Raw genomic sequence first — 21,499 nt, 5'->3', positions numbered from 1 at the left:
ACCCCATAATGACAAAGCAAAACAAGTTTTTAGAAATGTTTGCGAATGTATTAAAAAGAAAAAACTGAAATATCGTATTTAGTCCAACTAGTCCAACGCTCTAACCACCTGCCTCTCATTGCACTCCACGAGGAGCCCGCCTGCCCACCCGCGAATACAGTAAGAAGCCAAGGTAAGTTGCTAGCTAGCATTAAACTTATCTTATAAAAAACAATCAATCAATCATAATCACTAGTTAACTACACATGGTTGATGATATTACTAGTTTATCCAGCGTGTCCTATGTTGCATATAATTGATGCTGTGCGCAATCGCAAAATAGGACTGTCGTTGCTCCAACGTGTACCTAACCATAAACATCAATGCCTTTCTTGAAATCAATACACAAGTATGTATTTTTAAACCTGGCAATTTAGTTAATATTGCCTGCTAACATGAATTTCTTTGTGTCACTGTCAGAGTCAGGGTATATGCAGCAGTTTGGACCGCCTGGCTCGTTGCAAACTGAGTGAAGACTATTTCTTCCTAACAAAGACAGCCAACTTCGCCAAACGGGGGATGATTTAACAAAAGCGCATTTGCGAAAAAATCACAATCGTTGCACGACTGTACCTAACCATAAACATCAATGCCTTTCTTAAAATCAATACACAGAAGTATATATTTTTAAAACTGCATATTTAGCTAAAAGAAATCCAGGTTAGCAGGCAATATTAACCAGGTGAAATTGTGTCACTTCTCTTGCGTTCATTGCACGCAGAGTCAGGGTATATGCAACAGTTTGGGCCGCCTAATTTGCCAGAATTTTACGTAATTATGACATAACGTTGAAGGTTGTGCAATGTAACAGGAATATTTAGACTGATGGATGCCACCCGTTAGATAAAATACGGAATGGTTCCGTATTTCACTGAAAGAATAAATGTTTTGTTTTCGAGATGATAGTTTCCGGATTCGACCGTATTAATGACCTAACGCTCGTATTTCTGTGTGTTATTATGTTATAATTAAGTCTATGATTTGATAGAGCAGTCTGACTGAGTGATGGAAGGCACCAGCAGGCTCGTAAGCATTCATTCAAACAGCAATTTTGTGAGTTTTGCCAGCAGCTCTTCGCAATGTTTTAAACTCAACTCCCGAGATTAGGCTGGTGTGACCAATATGAAATGGCTAGCTAGTTAGCGCGGTGCGCACTAATAGCGTTTCAAACGTCACTCGCTCTGAGACTTGGAGTAGTTGTTCCCCTTGCTCTGCATGGGTAACGCTGCTTCGAGGGTGGCTGTTGTCGATGTGTTCCTGGTTCGAGCCCAGGTAGGAGCGAGGAGAGGGACGGCAATACTAAAGTGCCTATAAGAACATCCAGTAGTCAAAGGTATATGAAATACAAATTCTATAGAGAGAAATAGTCCTATAATAACTACAATCTAAAACTTCTTACCTGGGAATATTGAAGACTCATGTTAAAAGGAACCACCAGCTTTCATATGTTCTCATGTTCTGAGCAAGGAACTTAAACGTTAGCTTTCTTACATGGCACATATTGCACTTTTACTTTCTTCTCCAACACTTTGTTTTTGCATTATTTAAACCAAATTGAACATGTTTCATTATTTATTTGAGGCTAAATAGATTTTATTGATGTATTATATTAAGTTAAAATAAGTGTTCATTCAGTATTGTTGTAATTGTAATTATTACAAATACATTTAAAAAATAGTCTGATTAATCGGTATTGGCTTTTTTTGGTCCTCCAATAATCGGTATCGGCGTTGAAAAATCATATTCGGTCGACCTCTACTCCAGAGATGTTTGATCAGGTTCAAGTCTGGGCTCTGGTTGGGCCACTCAAGGACATTCAGAGACTTGTCCCGAAGCCACCCCTGCGTTGTCTTGGCTGTGTGCTTAGGGTCGTTGTCCTGTTGGAAGGTGAACCTTCGCCCCAGTCTGAGGTTCTGAGTCCTCTGGAGCAGGTTTTCATCAAGGATCTCTCTGTACTTATCTCCGTTCATCTTTCCTTCGCTCCTGACTAGTCTCCCAGTCCATGCCGCTGAAAAACATCCCCACAGCATGATGCCGCCACCACCATGCTTCACCGTAGGGATGGTGCCAGGTTTCCTCCAGATGTGACGCTTGGCATTCAAGCCAAAGAGTTACATTTTGGTTTCATCAGACCAGACAATCTTGTTTCTCATGGTCTGAGAGTCTATTAGGTGCCTTTTGGCAAACTCCAAGCGGGCTGTCATGTAACTTTTACTGAGTGGCTTCCATCTGGCCACTCTACCATAAAGAACTGATTGGTGGAGTGATGCAGAGATGGTTGTCCTTCTGGAAGCTTCTCTCATCTCCACAGGTCACCTCCCTGACCAAAGCCCTTCTCCCCCGATTGCTCAGTTTGGCTGGGTGGCCAGCTCTAGGAAGAGTCTTGGTGGTTCCAAACTTCTTCCATTTAAGAATGATGGAGGTCACTGTGTTCTTGGGGACCTTCAATGCTGCAGAAATGTTTTGGTACCCTTCCCCAGATCTGTGCCTCGAGACAAACCAGTCTCGGAGCTGTACGGACAATTTCTTCGACCTCATGGCTTGGTTTTTCCTCTGACATGCACTATCAACTGTGGGACCTTTTATAGACAGGTGTGTGTCTTTCCAAATCATGTCCGATCATTTGAATTTACCACAGGTGGACTCCAAGTTGTAGAAACATCTCAGGATGCACCTGAGCTCAATTTCGAGTCTCATAGCAAAGGGTCTGAATACTTTTTTCTGTTTTTTATTTTTAATACATTTCTAAAAACCTGTTTACATTTTGTCATTATAGGGTATTGTGTGTAGATTAATTATGATTTTTATTTTTATTTAATCAATTTTAGAATAAGGCTGTAACTTACAAAGTGTGGAAGAAGTGATGGGGTCTGAATACTTTCCGAATGCACTGTAAGTCTAAACTCTGTTCTGTGAGAAATAAGTCTAAACTCTGTTCTGTGTGAAATAAGTCTAAACTCTGTTCTGTGTGAAATAAGTCTAAACTCTGTTCTGTGTGAAATAAGTCTAAACTCTGTTCTGTGTGAAATAAGTCTAAACTCTGTTCTGTGTGTTCCCTGTAACAGACGCTGATATGCAGTGAGGATGAGTGGCGTTGGTGAAAACCCCTCGAACCCTGCTGCCAGGGCCGAGTCGCGGAAACGCAAAGAATGTTCCTCTGACCTGCTGGGTCCCAGGTAGGAACAGCTGTCTTTACTTTGCTAAATCTACTAAACTCTACTTAACTTTACACTACAATATAAACTCTACTATACTAAACTTTACTTTACTATACTAAACTCTACTTTAATATACTATACTACACTCTACTTTAATATACTATGCGTGACTCTACTAAACTCTACTATACTAAACTCTACTACACTAGGCTTTACTATTCTAAACTCTGTTACTATACTAAACTCTCCTAAACTCAGTTTTACTGTACTAAACTCTACTATACTAAACTCTACTAGACTATACTAAACTCAACTTTAATATACTATACAAAACTCTACTAAACTAAACTATACGTGACTATAATCTACTAAACTCTACTATACTATACTAAACTCTACTCTACGATACTAAACTTTACTCTGCTATGCTAAACTTTTCTTGACTCTACTAAAATCTACTATACTAAACTATACTATACTAAACTATACCATACTATACTAAACTCCACTATACTAAATATACTATACTATACTAAACTATACTGTACTAAACTCTACTTGACTATACTCTACTATACTTGACTACTCTACTAAACTCTACTTGGCAATAGTAAACTATTCTTAACTATACTCTACTATACTAAACTCTCCTATACTAAACTCTACTATACTAAACTATACTAAACTCTACTATACTAGGCTTTACTATTCTAAACTCTGTTACTATACTAAACTCTACTTGACTATACTCTACTAATATTTACTATACTCTACTCTACTCGGCAATACTAAACTATTCTAACATGTACTCTACTATACTAAATTCTACTATACTAAGCTCTACTATGCTCTGCTTTACTATTCTAAACTCTATGTAACTACACTAAACTCCACTTTACTATACTAAACTCTACTATACTGAACTCTACTTGACTATACTATACTAAACTCTACTTTAATAGCGTATACTATACTAAACTCTACTATACTAAACTCTACTTTAATAGCGTATACTAAACTCTACTTACCTATACTCTACTAATCTTTACTATACTCTGCTCTACTCTACTAAACTCTACTTGACTATTCTTTACTATACTCTACTCTACTTGGCGATAATAAACTATTCTAAACTGTACTCTACTGAACTCTACTTTAATATACTCTACTAAACTTTGCCATACTAAACTCTACTCTACTAAACTCTACGTGGCAATAGTAAACTATTCTTAACTATACTCTACTATACTAAACTCTACTCTATGAAACTCTACGATACTAAACTATCCTTTACGATACTAAACTCTACTAAACCCACCTATACTAAACTTTACTATACTAAAGTATACTATACTAAACTCTACTTGACTATACTCTATTAAGCTTTACTAGACTAAACTCTACTAGACTCAATTTTACTGTACTAAACTCTACTATACTAAACTCTACTATACTAAACTCTACTTGACTATACTCTACTAAGCTCTACTCTACTAAGCTCTACTAGACTACACTCTACTAGACTATACTAAACTCTCCTGTGTTGTCTTTGCTGTGTGCTTAGGGTCGTTGTCATGTTGAAAGGTCTGAGGTCCTGAGTGCTCTGGAGCAGTTTTTTTTTTTCAAGGATTTCTCTGTAGTTACTCTGTTTATCTTTTCCTCGATTCTGACTGGTCTCCCAGTCCATGCCACAGAAAACATCCCCACAGCATGATGCTGCCACCACCATGCTTCATCGTAGGGATGCTGCCACCACCATGCTTCACCGTAGGCATGGTGCCACCACCATGCTTCACCGTAGGCATGGTGCCAGGTTTCCTCCAGACATTCAAGCCAAAGAGTTCAATCTTGCTTTCATCAGACCAGACATTCTTTTTTCTCATGGTCTGAGTCCTTTAGGTGCCTTTTGGCAAACTTCAAGAGGGCTGTCATGTACCTTTTTACTACAGGTAACACCTTGGACAGCTTTGCTCAGTTCTATCAGTCTACAGGTAACACCTTGGACAGCTACGCTCAGTTCTATCAGTGTGAACAGAGTCAGGAATGTGAGGCTTCTCTTCTCTGCTCTACTTTCTCTCTCTTTCTGTCTGTCTGACTCTCTGTATTTCTCCCTGCCCGTCTTTCTAACCGTCTCCCTTGCTCGGTCTCTCTATCTGTCCCTACCTCTGCCATGTCTCATGCTGCCCCCCCCCCCCCCCAACCCTCCCTGTCTCCTCAGCCCCAAACAAAGCATCGAGAAGAGAAACCGTGAGCATGAGAACAAGTACATCGAGGAGCTGGCCGAGCTGATCTTCGCCAACTTCAACGACATCGACGACTTCAACGTCAAACCAGACAAATGTGCTATCCTGAAGGAGACTGTCAAACAGATACGGCAGATCAAAGAGCAGGGTACACTACAATACACTGCACTACACTACGATGCACTGCACTACACTACAATACGCTGCACTACAATACAATACGCTGCACTACAATACGCTGCACTACAATACAATACACTGCACTACAATATACTACAATACACTGCACTACAATACACTGCACTACACTACGATGCACTGCACTACAATACACTGCACTACAATACAATACACTACAATACGATGCACTACAATACACTGCACTACACTACAATATGCTGCACTGCAGCACAATACGCTGCACTACAATACACTGCACCACAATACACTGGACTACAATACACTGCACTACAATACACTGCACCACACTACAATATGCTGCACTGCATTACAATACAATACACTGCACTACAATACAATGCACCACAATGCAATGCACTGCAATACACTTCCCTGTACTACTACAATACAATGCACTACAATACACTGCACTACACTACAATACACTGCACTACAATACACTGCACTACACTACAATACACTGCACTACGATGCACTGCACTACAATACACTGCACTATGATGCACTGCACTACACTACAATATGCTGCACTGCACTGCACAACAATATGCTGAACTGCACCACAATACACTGCACTACAATACACTGCACTACAATACACTGCACTACACTACAATACACTACACTGCACCACAATACACTGCACTACGATGCACTGCACCACAATACACTGCACTACGATGCACTACACTACAATATGCTGCACTGCACTGCACAACAATACGCTGAACTGCACCACAATACACTGCACTACAATACACTGCACTACACTATGATGCACTGCACTACAATACACTGCACTGTACTACAATACACTGCAGTACAATACACTGCACTACAATGCATTGCACCACAATACACTGCACTACACTATGCTGCACTGCACCACAATACACCACACTGCACTACAATACGCTGCACTGCACCACAATGCACTGCACTACACTGCACTACACTACAATACACTGCACTACACTACAATATGCTGCACTACACTGCACTACAATACGCTGCACTACAATAAACTGCACTACAATACACTGCAGTACAATACACTGCACTACAATGCATTGCACCACAATACACTGCACTGCACCACAATACACCACACTGCACTACAATACGCTGCACTGCACTACAATACGCTGCACTGCACTACAATGTGCTACACTGCACTACAATACACTGCACTACACTACAATATGCTGCACTACACTGCACTGCACTACAATACACTGCACTACAATACACTGTACTACAATAAACTGCACTACAATACACTGCACTACAATACACTGCATTGCACTACACTGCACCACAATATACACACTACAATACAATGCGCTGCACTGCAATACACTGTACTACAATAAACTGCACTACACTGCACTACAATACACTGCATTGCACTACACTGCACCACAATACACACACTGTGGTACAATACACTGCACTACAATGCACTGCGCTACAATGCACTACAATATGCTGCACTACAATGCACTGCGCTACAATGCACTGCGCTACAATGCACTGCACTACAATACACTGCACTACAATGCACTGCACTACAATGCACTGCACTACAATATGCTGCACTACAATGCACTGCAATACACTGCAATACATTGCACTACAATGCACTACAATACACTGCACTACAATACACTGCATTGCACTACACTGCACCACAATACACACACTGCACTGCGCCACAATACACTGAAATGCAATACACTGCACTGCAATACACTACAATTCACTGCAACAAAATAGACTGCACTACAATACACTACTACACTACAATACACTGCACCACAATACACTGCAATACAATTCACTGCAATACACTGCACTACAATATGCTGCACTGCACTGTACTACACTGCACTACAATTCGCTGCACTGCACCACAATACACTGTAATACAATACACTGCACTACAATACACTGCACTACAATGCATTGCACTACAATTCACCGCACCACAATACACCGCACTGCAATACAATACACTGCAATACAATACACTGCATTACAATGTACTGCAATACACTGCACTGCACTACCACAATACACTGCACTACAATGTACTTCACCGCACCGCACTGCACTGCAATACACTGCACTGCACTTCTACAATACACTGCACTACAATGCACTGCACCACAATACACTGCACTACAATACACTGCATTACAATACACTGCACTACAATACACTGCACTACAATACACTGCACTACAATACACTGCACTGCACTACAATACGCTGCACGGCACTACACTGCACTACAATACACTGCACCACAATACACTGCACTACAATACACTGCACTACAATACACTGCACTACAATACGCTACACTGCACTACAATACACTGGACTTGGACTTTTTTTACTTTCTCAAATCCTCAAGTCTAGATACTGTATGTTATCTGGCTATGCTCCATACCATAGGACTGTAGGCTTGTTCATTTAGTTGACTAGATACTGTATGTTATCTGGCTATTCTCCATGATATAGACTGTAGGTTTGTTCATTTAGCTGACAATATATGTTATCAGCCCTGTGTCATTATTTTATATTATATGATAATATATAGAATATATTTGAACTTAGCTGAATACAATTGATATTTTTCCCCTTTCCGGAGCGAGAGTGTCTGTGTCTATGTTGAGCATAAAAGTGATAATTTGACAAATGTCCTATATGGTAGATTTAGAGTTAATTTGGCTACTTTAATTTTGAATTATGCAAACCTTAGAATGTTTTTTATTTAATTTTTATTTCACCTTTATTTAACCAGGTCGGCCAGGTCTAAACTATATACTGTAGATAGGAATTACACTGACTCTTCACCTGTAAACTATATACTGTACACTTACTCTTCACCTGTAAACTATATACTGTACACTGACTCTTCACCTGTAAACTATATACTGTAGATAGGAATTACACTGACTCTTCACCTGTAAACTATATACTGTAGATAGGAATTACACTGACTCTTCACCTGTAAACTATATACTGTACACTGACTCTTCACCTGTAAACTATATACTGTACACTGACTCTTCACCTGTAAACTATATACTGTAGATAGGAATTACACTGACTCTTCACCTGTAAACTATATACTGTAGATAGGAATTACACTGACTCTTCACCTGTAAACTATAGACTGTAGATAGGAATTACACTGACTCTTCACCTGTAAACTATATACTGTAGATAAGAATTACGCTGACTCTTCACCTGTAAACTATATACTGTAGATAGGAATTACACTGACTCTTCACCTGTAAACTATATACTGTACACTGACTCTTCACCTATAAACTATATACTGTAGATAGGAATTACACTGACTCTTCACCTGTAAACTATATACTGTAGATAGGAATTACACTGACTCTTCACCTGTAAACTATATACTGTAGATAGGAATTACACTGACTCTTCACCTGTAAACTATATACTGTACTATATACTGTACTATATACTGTATATACTGATACTGTATATAACTATATACTGTATATACTGATAGGAATTACACTGACTCTTCACCTGTAAACTATATACTGTAGATAGGAATTACACTGACTCTTCACCTGTAAACTATATACTGTACACTGACTCTTCACCTATAAACTATATACTGTAGATAGGAATTACACTGACTCTTCACCTGTAAACTATATACTGTAGATAGGAATTACACTGACTCTTCACCTGTAAACTATATACTGTACACTGACTCTTCACCTATAAACTATATACTGTAGATAGGAATTACACTGACTCTTCACCTGTAAACTATATACTGTAGATAGGAATTACACTGACTCTTCACCTGTAAACTATATACTGTAGATAGGAATTACACTGACTCTTCACCTGTAAACTATATACTGTAGATAGGAATTACACTGACTCTTCACCTGTAAACTATATACTGTACACTGACTCTTCACCTGTAAACTATATACTGTACACTGACTCTTCACCTGTAAACTATATACTGTAGATAGGAATTACACTGACTCTTCACCTGTAAACTATATACTGTAGATAGGAATTACACTGACTCTTCACCTGTAAACTATAGACTGTAGATAGGAATTACACTGACTCTTCACCTGTAAACTATATACTGTAGATAGGAATTACGCTGACTCTTCACCTGTAAACTATATACTGTAGATAGGAATTACACTGACTCTTCACCTGTAAACTATATACTGTACACTGACTCTTCACCTGTAAACTATATACTGTAGATAGGAATTACACTGACTCTTCACCTGTAAACTATATACTGTACACTGACTCTTCACCTATAAACTATATACTGTAGATAGGAATTACACTGACTCTTCACCTGTAAACTATATACTGTAGATAGGAATTACACTGACTCTTCACCTGTAAACTATATACTGTAGATAGGAATTACACTGACTCTTCACCTGTAAACTATATACTGTACTATATACTGTACTATATACTGTATATACTGATACTGTATATAACTATATACTGTATATACTGATAGGAATTACACTGACTCTTCACCTGTAAACTATATACTGTAGATAGGAATTACACTGACTCTTCACCTGTAAACTATATACTGTACACTGACTCTTCACCTATAAACTATATACTGTAGATAGGAATTACACTGACTCTTCACCTGTAAACTATATACTGTAGATAGGAATTACACTGACTCTTCACCTGTAAACTATATACTGTACACTGACTCTTCACCTATAAACTATATACTGTAGATAGGAATTACACTGACTCTTCACCTGTAAACTATATACTGTAGATAGGAATTACACTGACTCTTCACCTGTAAACTATATACTGTAGATAGGAATTACACTGACTCTTCACCTGTAAACTATATACTGTAGATAGGAATTACACTGACTCTTCACCTGTAAACTATATACTGTACACTGACTCTTCACCTGTAAACTATATACTGTACACTGACTCTTCACCTGTAAACTATATACTGTAGATAGGAATTACACTGACTCTTCACCTGTAAACTATATACTGTAGATAGGAATTACACTGACTCTTCACCTGTAAACTATAGACTGTAGATAGGAATTACACTGACTCTTCACCTGTAAACTATATACTGTAGATAGGAATTACGCTGACTCTTCACCTGTAAACTATATACTGTAGATAGGAATTACACTGACTCTTCACCTGTAAACTATATACTGTACACTGACTCTTCACCTGTAAACTATATACTGTAGATAGGAATTACACTGACTCTTCACCTGTAAACTATATACTGTACACTGACTCTTCACCTATAAACTATATACTGTAGATAGGAATTACACTGACTCTTCACCTGTAAACTATATACTGTAGATAGGAATTACACTGACTCTTCACCTGTAAACTATATACTGTAGATAGGAATTACACTGACTCTTCACCTGTAAACTATATACTGTACACTGACTCTTCACCTATAAACTATATACTGTAGATAGGAATTACACTGACTCTTCACCTGTAAACTATATACTGTAGATAGGAATTACACTGACTCTTCACCTGTAAACTATATACTGTACACTGACTCTTCACCTATAAACTATATACTGTAGATAGGAATTACACTGACTCTTCACCTGTAAACTATATACTGTAGATAGGAATTACACTGACTCTTCACCTGTAAACTATATACTGTAGATAGGAATTACACTGACTCTTCACCTGTAAACTATATACTGTAGATAGGAATTACACTGACTCTTCACCTGTAAACTATATACTGTACACTGACTCTTCACCTGTAAACTATATACTGTACACTGACTCTTCACCTGTAAACTATATACTGTAGATAGGAATTACACTGACTCTTCACCTGTAAACTATATACTGTAGATAGGAATTACACTGACTCTTCACCTGTAAACTATAGACTGTAGATAGGAATTACACTGACTCTTCACCTGTAAACTATATACTGTAGATAGGAATTACGCTGACTCTTCACCTGTAAACTATATACTGTAGATAGGAATTACACTGACTCTTCACCTGTAAACTATATACTGTACACTGACTCTTCACCTGTAAACTATATACTGTAGATAGGAATTACACTGACTCTTCACCTGTAAACTATATACTGTACACTGACTCTTCACCTATAAACTATATACTGTAGATAGGAATTACACTGACTCTTCACCTGTAAACTATATACTGTAGATAGGAATTACTCTGACTCTTCACCTGTAAACTATATACTATAGATAGGAATTACACTGACTCTTCACCTATAAACTATATACTGTACACTGACTCTCTCGCTCTCTGCACTCATTGGTCTCCCGGTCGCGGCCGGCTGCGACAGAGCCTTGACTCAAACCCAGAATTTCTAGTGGCACAGCTAGCACTGCTATGCAGTGCCTTAGACCACTGCACCACTCGAGAGGCCGCATTATAAAGGCACCTGTAATAAAATGTGTAATAATGTATTAGTGAGGCTAATGATCATCCATTAACGGTACAGTGGTATGGTCTCACTGATCTAATACCTCAGTACAGTGGTGTGGTCTCACTGATCTAATACCTCAGTACAGTGTTATGGTCTTACTGATCTAATACTGCCAGTACAGTGGTATGGTCTTACTGATCTAATACCGTCAGTACAGTGGTATGGTCTCACTGATTTAATACTGCCACTACAGTGGTATAGCTATTTCAATTGCTACCTATTTGGCTACCCACTGCTGCTATCTCTGTTTATTATCTCTGCATAGTCACTTTAACTCTACCTACATGTATATATTACCAAAACTAACCTGTGCCGCAGGACATTGACTCTGTACCGGTACCCCTGTATATAGTCTCCACAATGACTCTGTACCGTAACACCCTGTATATAGTCTCCACATTGACTCTGTACCGGTACCACCTGTATATAGTCTCCACATTGACTCTGTACCGGTACCCCCTGTATATAGCCTCCACATTGACTCTGTACCGGTACCCCCTGTATATAGCCTCCACATTGACTCTGTACCGTAACACCCTGTATATAGCCTCCACATTGACTCTGTACCGGTACCCCCTGTATATAGTCTCCACAATGACTCTGTACCGTAACACCCTGTATATAGTCTCCACATTGACTCTGTACCGGTACCACCTGTATATAGCCTCCACATTGACTCTGTACCGGTACCCCCTGTATATAGTCTCCACATTGATACTGTACTGTTACCCCCTGTATATAGCCTCCACATTGACTCTGTACCGGTACCCCCTGTATATAGCCTCCACATTGACTCTGTACCGGTACCCCCTGTATATAGCCTCCACATTGACTCTGTACCGTAACACCCTGTATATAGCCTCCACATTGACTCTGTACCGGTACCCCCTGTATATAGCCTCCACATTGACTCTGTACCGGTACTCCCTGTATATAGTCTCCACATTGACTCTCTACCAGTACTCCCTGCATATAGCCTCCACATTGACTCTGTACCAGTACCCCCTGTATATAGCCTCCACATTGACTCTGTACCGGTACCCGGTACATAGCCTCCACATTGACTCTGTACCGGTACCCCCTGTATATAGCCTCCACATTGACTCTGTACCGGTACTCCCTGTATATAGTCTCCACATTGACTCTGTACCGGTACCCCCTGTATATTGACTCTGTACCGGTACCCCCTGTATATAGTGTCCACATTGACTCTGTACCGTTACCCCTTGTATATAGCCTCCACATTGACTCTGTACTGGTACTCCCTGTATATAGCTTCCACATTGAATCTGTACCGGTACCCCCTGTATATAGCCTCCACATTGACTCTGTACCGGTACCCCCTGTATATAGCCTCCACATTGACTCTGTACCGGTACCCCCTGTATATAGCCTCCACATTGACTCTGTACCGGTACCCCCTGAATATAGCCTCCACATTGACTCTGTACCATAACACCCTGTATATAGCCTCCACATTGACTCTGTACCGGTACCCGCTGTATATAGCCTCGCTACTGTTATTTTACTGCTGCTCTTTAATTATTTGTTGTTTTTATTTAAACGTTTTATCTAAACCTACAATGCAGTTTTAAGAAAAATAAGTGTTAAGGGCTTGTAAGTAAGCATTTCACTGTACAGTGGTATGGTCTCTCTGCTCTAATACTGTCAGTACAGTGGTATGGTCTCACCGATCTAATACTGCCAGTACAGTGGTATGGTCTCACCGATCTAATACTGACAGTACAGTGGTATGGTCTCACCGATCTAATACTGCCAGTACAGTGGTATGGTCTCACTGTTCTAATACTGCCAGTACAGTGGTATGGTCTCACTGTTCTAATGCTGCCAGTACAGTGGTATGGTCTCACCGATCTAATACTGACAGTACAGTGGTATGGTCTCACCGATCTAATACTGACAGTACAGTGGTATGGTCATTGTAACCCAAAAGAAACTCCACTCTAAACTTTGTAGCAGCATCACTAAAGGCACCCTATTTCCTACATAGTGCACTACTTTTGACCAGCGCCCTATGGATTTCCCTATGGGCCCTGGTCAAAAGTAGTGCACTACCCTATGTGTGCTGATCAAAAGTAGTGCACTACCCTATGTGTGCTGATCAAAAGTAGTGCACTACCCTATGTGTGCTGATCAAAAGTAGTGCACTACCCTATGTGTGCTGATCAAAAGTAGTGCACTACCCTATGGGCCCTGGTCAAAAGTAGTGCACTACCCTATGTGTGCTGATCAAAAGTAGTGCACTACCCTATGTGTCCTGGTCAAAAGTAGTGCACTACCCTATGTGTCCTGGTCAAAAGTAGTGCACTACCCTATGTGTCCTGGTCAAAAGTAGTGCACTACCCTATGGGCCCTGGTCAAATGTAGTGCATTACCCTATGTGTCCTGGTCAAATGTAGTGCACTACCCTATGTGTGCTGATCAAAAGTAGTGCACTACCCTATGTGTGCTGATCAAAAGTAGTGCACTACCCTATGTGTGCTGATCAAAAGTAGTGCACTACCCTATGGGCCCTGGTCAAAAGTAGTGCACTACCCTATGTGTGCTGATCAAAAGTAGTGCACTACCCTATGTGTCCTGGTCAAAAGTAGTGCACTACCCTATGGGCCCTGGTCAAATGTAGTGCACTACCCTATGTGTCCTGGTCAACAGTAGTGCACTACCCTATGGGCCCTGGTCAAATGTAGTGCACTACCCTATGTGTCCTGGTCAAATGTAGTGCACTACCCTATGGGCCCTGGTCAAATGTAGTGCACTACCCTATGGGCCCTGGTTAAATGTAGTGCACTACCCAGTGGGCCCTGGTCAAATGTAGTGCACTATATAGGGAATAGGGTGGAATTTAGGGCCCTGGTCAAAAGTAGCGCACTACCCTATGGGCCCTGGTCAAATGTAGTGCACTACCCTGTGGGCCCTGGTCAAATGTAGTGCACTACCCTATGGGCCCTGGTCAAATGTAGTGCACTACCCTATGGGCCCTGGTCAAATGTAGTGCACTACCCTATGGGCCCTCGTCAAATGTAGTGCACTATATAGGGAGTAGTGTGTTATTTGGGACACATATTGTGTGATGTTGCCTATTTACACTGAGTGTACCAAACATTAAGAACACCTTCCTGATATTGAGTTGTTCCCCCTTTTTGCCCTCAGAACAGACTCAATTCATCAGGTTATGGACTCTATAAGTTGTCAAAAGCATTCCTAATGATTGCTAGTCCATGTTGACTCCAATGCTTCCCACAGTTGTCAAGTTGGACCAAACCCAGCAGCGTTGTAGTTCTTGACACAAACCGGTGCGCCTGTCACCTACTACCATACCCTGTTCAAAGGCACTTAAATATTTTGTCTTGCCCGTTCACCCTCTGAGTGGCACACATACAATACATGTCTCAAGGCTTAAAAATCCTTCTTTAAACTGTCTTCTCCCCTTCATATACACTGATTGAAGTGACATCAATAAGGGATCATAGCTTTCACCTGGATTCATCTGGTCAGTCTATGTCACGGACGTGTTCCTAATGTTTTGCATACTCAGTTGTAGGTCTGGTTTATTAATGGTTTATTAACGGGATCACATAGCATACGTTAGGACTCATTTGACGATTGTATAAGAGATGGATTAGAGATGGACAGATTACTGCTGTTCAGTGAAACGTTCGGAAGAAGGAAGTTGAGGAAGCTGAAGGAACAACTTGGGGGATCCACATGAACATCTTGTTGTCTACGTACCAAATGGCTCCCTATTCCCCTTGTAGTGCACTACTTTTAACCAGGGCTCTATAGGGTAGTGCACTACTTTTAACCAGGGCTCTATAGGGTAGTGCACTACTTTTAACCAGGGCTCTATAGGGCCCTGGTCCAAAGTACTGCATTATATAGGGACTAGGGTGACAGGTAACCTAGCAGTTAGTGTGTTGGGCCAGTAACCGAAAGGTCACTGATTCAAATACCCGAGCTGACAAAGTGAAGAATCTTTCTGTGCCCTTGAGCAAGGCACTTAACCGTAATTTTCTCCAGTGGCTGCGTAGTACTATGGCTGACCCTGTAAAACAACACATTTCACTGCACCTATCTGGATGTGTGACAATGTTTAAAAATAAATACAAATACAAATATTGGTGCCATTTGACTCCTCCTGTTTACTTGTCTCTTGATGAAGCGGTGACTTCCTCATGTTAGGTAAAAAGGCAAAGGCATAATAAGACATCTGATTGGTTGTCTTTCCCACAGAGAAAGCAGCCGCGGCAAATGAGGAGGAGGTACAGAAGGCGGATGTGTCGTCGACGGGCCAATCCGTCGTCGACAAGGATGCTCTTGGACCAATGATGCTGGAGGTGAGTGATGTCGCTACTGTTGGGCTAATTAGCCTTATCCAGGCAGTCCGCGCTAGCCAATGGCAGAACAGCACAGCTGCTTTTACATGGACTTTTCTACCCCTCACAAGTATCTAGCTAGCTAACAAGGTACCGTGTTCTACAGAGGATCTAGCTAGCTAACACGGTGTCATGTTCTACGTAGCTACAGAGGATCTAGCTAGCTAACAAGGTACCGTGTTCTACAGAGGATCTAGCTAGCTAACAAGGTACCATGTTCTACTGAGCTACAGAGGATCTAGCTAGCTAACAAGGTGTCGTGTTCTACTGAGCTACAGAGGATCTAGCTAGCTAACAAGGTACCGTGTTCTACAGAGAATCTAGCTAGCTAACAAGGTACCGTGTTCTACTGAGCTACAGAGAATCTAGCTAGCTAACAAGGTGTCATGTTCTACTGAGCTACAGAGGATCTAGCTAGCTAACAAGGTACCGTGTTCTACTGAGCTACAGAGGATCTAGCTAGCTAACAAGGTGTCGTGTTCTACAGAGGATCTAGCTAGCTAACAAGGTGTCATGTTCTACTGAGCTACAGAGGATCTAGCTAGCTAACAAGGTGTCGTGTTCTACTGAGCTACAGAGGATCTAGCTAGCTAACAAGGTGTCGTGTTCTACTGAGCTACAGAGGATCTAGCTAGCTAACAAAGTGTCGTGTTCTACTGAGGATCTAGCTAGCTAACAAGGTGTCATGTTCTACGTAGCTACAGAGGATCTAGCTAGCTAACAAGGTGTCGTGTTCTACTGAGCTACAGAGGATCTAGCTAGCTAACAAGGTGTCATGTTCTTCTGAGCTACAGAGGATCTAGCTAGCTAACAAGGTACCGTGTTCTACAGAGGATCTAGCTAGCTAACAAGGTGTCGTGTTCTACTGAGCTACAGAGGATCTAGCTAGCTAACAAGGTACCGTGTTCTACTGAGCTACAGAGGATCTAGCTAGCTAACAAGGTGTCGTGTTCTACTGAGCTACAGAGGATCTATCTAGCTAACAAGGTGTCGTGTTCTACAGAGGATCTAGCTAGCTAACAAGGTACCGTGTTCTACTGAGCTACAGAGGATCTAGCTAGCTAACAAGGTGTCGTGTTCTACTGAGCTACAGAGTATCTAGCTAGCTAACACGGTGTCATGTTCTACGTAGCTACAGAGGATCTAGCTAGCTAACAAGGTGTCGTGTTCTACTGAGCTACAGAGTATCTAGCTAGCTAACACGGTGTCATGTTCTACGTAGCTACAGAGGATCTAGCTAGCTAACAAGGTACCGTGTTCTACAGAGGATCTAGCTAGCTAACAAGGTACCGTGTTCTACAGAGGATCTAGCTAGCTAACAAGGTACCGTGTTCTACTGAGCTACAGAGGATCTAGCTAGCTAACAAGGAACCATGTCCTACTGAGCTACAGACGATCTAGCTAGCTAACAAGGTGCCGTGCTCTACCAACTGAGCGACAGAGAATCTAGATAGACAGAGATTTGCTTTGTTAGCTATGTATTTGGTTAATTACAGTGCCTTGCAAAAGTATTCACCCCCCTTGGCATTTTTCCTATTTTAATGCATTACAACCTGCAATTTAAATTGATTTTTATTTGGATTTCATGTAATGGACATACACAAAATAGTCCAAATTAGTGAAGTGAAATGAACAAAATAACTTGTTTCAAAATAAATTACAACATTTTAAACTGAAAAGTGGTGCGTGCATATTTATTCACCCCCTTTGCTATGAAGCCCCTAAATAAGATCTGGTGCAACCAATTACCTTCAGAAGTCACATAATTAGTTAGATTGCACACAGGTGGACTTTATTTAAGTGTCACATGATCTCCGTATATATACACCTGTTCTGAAAGGCCCCAGAGTCTGCAACACCACTAAGCAAGGGGCACCACCAAGCAAGCAGCACTATGAAGACCAAGGAGCTCGCCAAACAGGTCAGGAACAAAGTTGTGGAGAAGAACAGATCATGGTTGGGTTTTAAACAAAATTGAGAAACTTTGAACATCCAACGGAGCATCATTTAAATTCATTATTTAAAATTGGAAAGAATATGGCACCACAACAAATCTGCCAAGAGAGGGTCGCCCACCAAAACTCACGGACCAGGCAAGGAGGGCATTAATCCGAGAGGCAACAAAGAGACCAAAGATAATCCTGAAGGAGCTGCAAAGCTCCACAGCGGAGATTGGAGTTTCTGTCCATAGGACCACTTTAAGCCATACACTCCACAGAGCTGGGCTTTGCGGAAGAGTGGCCAGAAAAAGCCATTGCTTAACGGGGGAAAAAAGCACATTTGGTGTTCGCCAAAAGGCATGTGGGAGACTCCCCAAACATATGGAAGAAGGTACTCTGGTCAGATGAGATTAAAATTGAGTGTTTTGGCCATAAAGGAAAACGCTATGTCTGGCGCAAACCCAACACATATCATCACCCCAAGAACACCATCCCCACAGTGAAGCATGGTGGTGGCAGCATGCTGTGGGGATGTTTTTCATCGCAGGGACTGGGAAACTAGTCAGAATTGAAGGAATGATGGATGGCACTAAATACAGGGAAATTCTTGTGGGAAACCTTTTTTGTCTTCCAGAGATTTGAGCCTGGAACGGAGGTTCACCTTCCAGCAGGACAATGACCCTAAGCATACTGCTAAAGCAACACTCGAGTGGTTTAAGGGGAAACATTTTAATGTTTTGGAATGGCCTAGTCAAAGCCCAGACCTTAATCCAATTGAGAATCTGTGGTATGACTTAAAGATTTCTGTACACCAGCGGAACCCATCCAACTTGAAGGAGCTGGAACAGTTTTGCCTTGAAGAATGGGCAGAAATCCCAATGGCTAGATGTGCCAAGCTTATAGAGACATACCCCAAGAGACTTGCAGCTGTAATTGCTGCAAAAGGTGGCTCTACAAAGTATTGACTTGGGGAGGTGAATAGTTATGCACGCTCAAGTTTTCAGTTCTTTTGTCTTAGTTCTTGTCTGTTTCACCATAAATCAATATTTTGCATCTTCAAAGTGGTAGGAATGTTGTGTAACTCAAATTATGTTGTGTAAATCAAATTATACAAACCTCCCAAAAATCTATTTTAATTCCAGGTTGTAATGCAACAAAATATGAAAAAGGCCAAGGGGGGTGAATACCTTCGCCAGCCACTGTAAGTGGAGGTGGTAGGCTTATAGCTCATCTATTCGTTTAACAGGTTATAATGTAGTCTAAATCACTGATCATAAACATTTACCAGGCTATAATGTATTCTAAATCACTGATCAGAAACATTTACCAGGCTATAATGTAGTCTAAATCACTGATCAGAAACATTTAGCAGGCTATAGTCTAAATCCCTGATCAGAAACATTTACCAGGCTATAATGTAGTCTAAATCACTGATCATAAACATTTACCAGGCTATAATGTAGTCTAAATCCCTGATGAGAAACATTTAACAGGCTATAATGTAGTCTAAATCAAGTGTAGGATTATTATTTGTCCTTGATCTCATATAGGCTGCTCTAAAAGCCTGCGGAGGTTGTGAAATATCAACACGAGACGCTCATTCTTTTGTTAAAATTGATTGTTATTATTTTCTACCGCTATCATGACGAAGATCCTGTATAAAACTATACTCACAAGATATTATATTATTCAGAAAATACATATGATTTATTTTTGTAATATTTCTTAGGACCTGCCTAAATTTAATGAATAATACATTTCTTTGTGATGGTGTATAATTTTAATGGATTTTATTCAAATAGAGGTCCACCCACATGGTTCCACGTCTACTTACACTCAATCTTTCCGGCATGTGCACGGGAGATGTAAACTGGTTTTCTCGGCAAGAATGTGATTTAAAAAAAAATGGGACTATAAATTGAGTTAAAACATTCTTTGATGTAAAAATAAATAAATAAACGTTTTTTACAGCAAGACAGTAAATCCTATGTGAAAGAGGTAAGTGTGGGTTTAAACCACACTAATGTCCTTGTTTATCTGGTTACACTAGCCCACACTGCAACGAGAGCACAGCTTGAACCTGCAGATGGGTCAGAGTGCACCTGGGGGTTTTTCCTGCCCGTGGCCTTTGTCTACGGAGCGTGTGTTCGAGAGCCAACAGAGCCCCTACTCAGAGAGAGAGAGAGGGTGGGTGGGTGGGAATCGCTGTCCCCCTGTTCGTCCCTCCGTCTGCCGGATGCTGACAGATGGGGAGAGAGAGAGAGAGAGAGAGAGAGAGAGAGAGAGAGAGAGAGAGAGAGAGAGAGGGAGCGAGAGGAGGCTATATTTAGCATTGAGTTGCATGTGGATTCAGTGATGGCAGGCGGACCTCCAGAGCTATAAATATTCCCCTGACAGCACACATCTCTCAGTGAACAGAGGAACGAGAGAGAGGGTGTAAGGGAGGGGAGGAGGCTGACTGATTCATCCGGCAGGCAGCGTGGCTGAATGATTCATCCTGCAGGCCGGCAGCGAGGCTGTGTGTGTTGCTTGCTTTGCCATGAGGCAGACGTCAGAGGCACTTCAGTAGCTAGCTGTATGTCCATCTGTCCGTCCACTGCGTGGGACTACAGGGCTGTTGCATAGCACAGGCCAGTGATTTACAGCCAGAGCAGGGTAGGAACAACCTGCTATCAGCCAGGAACAACCTGCTATCAGCCAGGAACAACCTGCTATCAGCCAGAGCAGGGTAGGAACAACCTGCTATCAGCCAGGAACAACCTGCTATCAGCCAGGAACAACCTGCTATCAGCCAGAGCAGGGTAGGAACAACCTGCTATCAGCCAGAACAGGGTCCAACCTACTATCAGCCAGAGCAGGGTAGGAACAACCTGCTATCAGCCAGAACAGAGCAGGGTAGGAACAACCTGCTATCAGCCAGAACAGAACAGGGTAGGAACAACCTGCTATCAGCCAGAACAGA

General features: G+C 41.1%; 1 protein-coding gene across 1 annotated transcript in view; it reads left to right on the top strand.

The window, feature by feature from the left end:
* Positions 1-21,499, top strand: part of LOC129858943 (nuclear receptor coactivator 2-like) — a gene marked incomplete in the record, with an annotated part of 197,553 nt that overhangs the window by 80,967 nt on the left and 95,087 nt on the right. Inside the window, 4 exon segments of the mRNA XM_055928189.1 lie at positions 2,868-2,931; positions 3,105-3,215; positions 5,416-5,588; positions 16,455-16,558. Coding sequence (XP_055784164.1) covers positions 3,124-3,215; positions 5,416-5,588; positions 16,455-16,558 — 369 coding nt within the window.

This window comes from Salvelinus fontinalis, chromosome 7 (genome assembly GCF_029448725.1).
Source record: "Salvelinus fontinalis isolate EN_2023a chromosome 7, ASM2944872v1, whole genome shotgun sequence".
NCBI classification, from domain to species: Eukaryota; Metazoa; Chordata; class Actinopteri; order Salmoniformes; family Salmonidae; genus Salvelinus; species Salvelinus fontinalis.
Note: the sequence above shows the minus strand (reverse complement) of the source record. Positions and strands in the feature narration are given on the sequence as shown.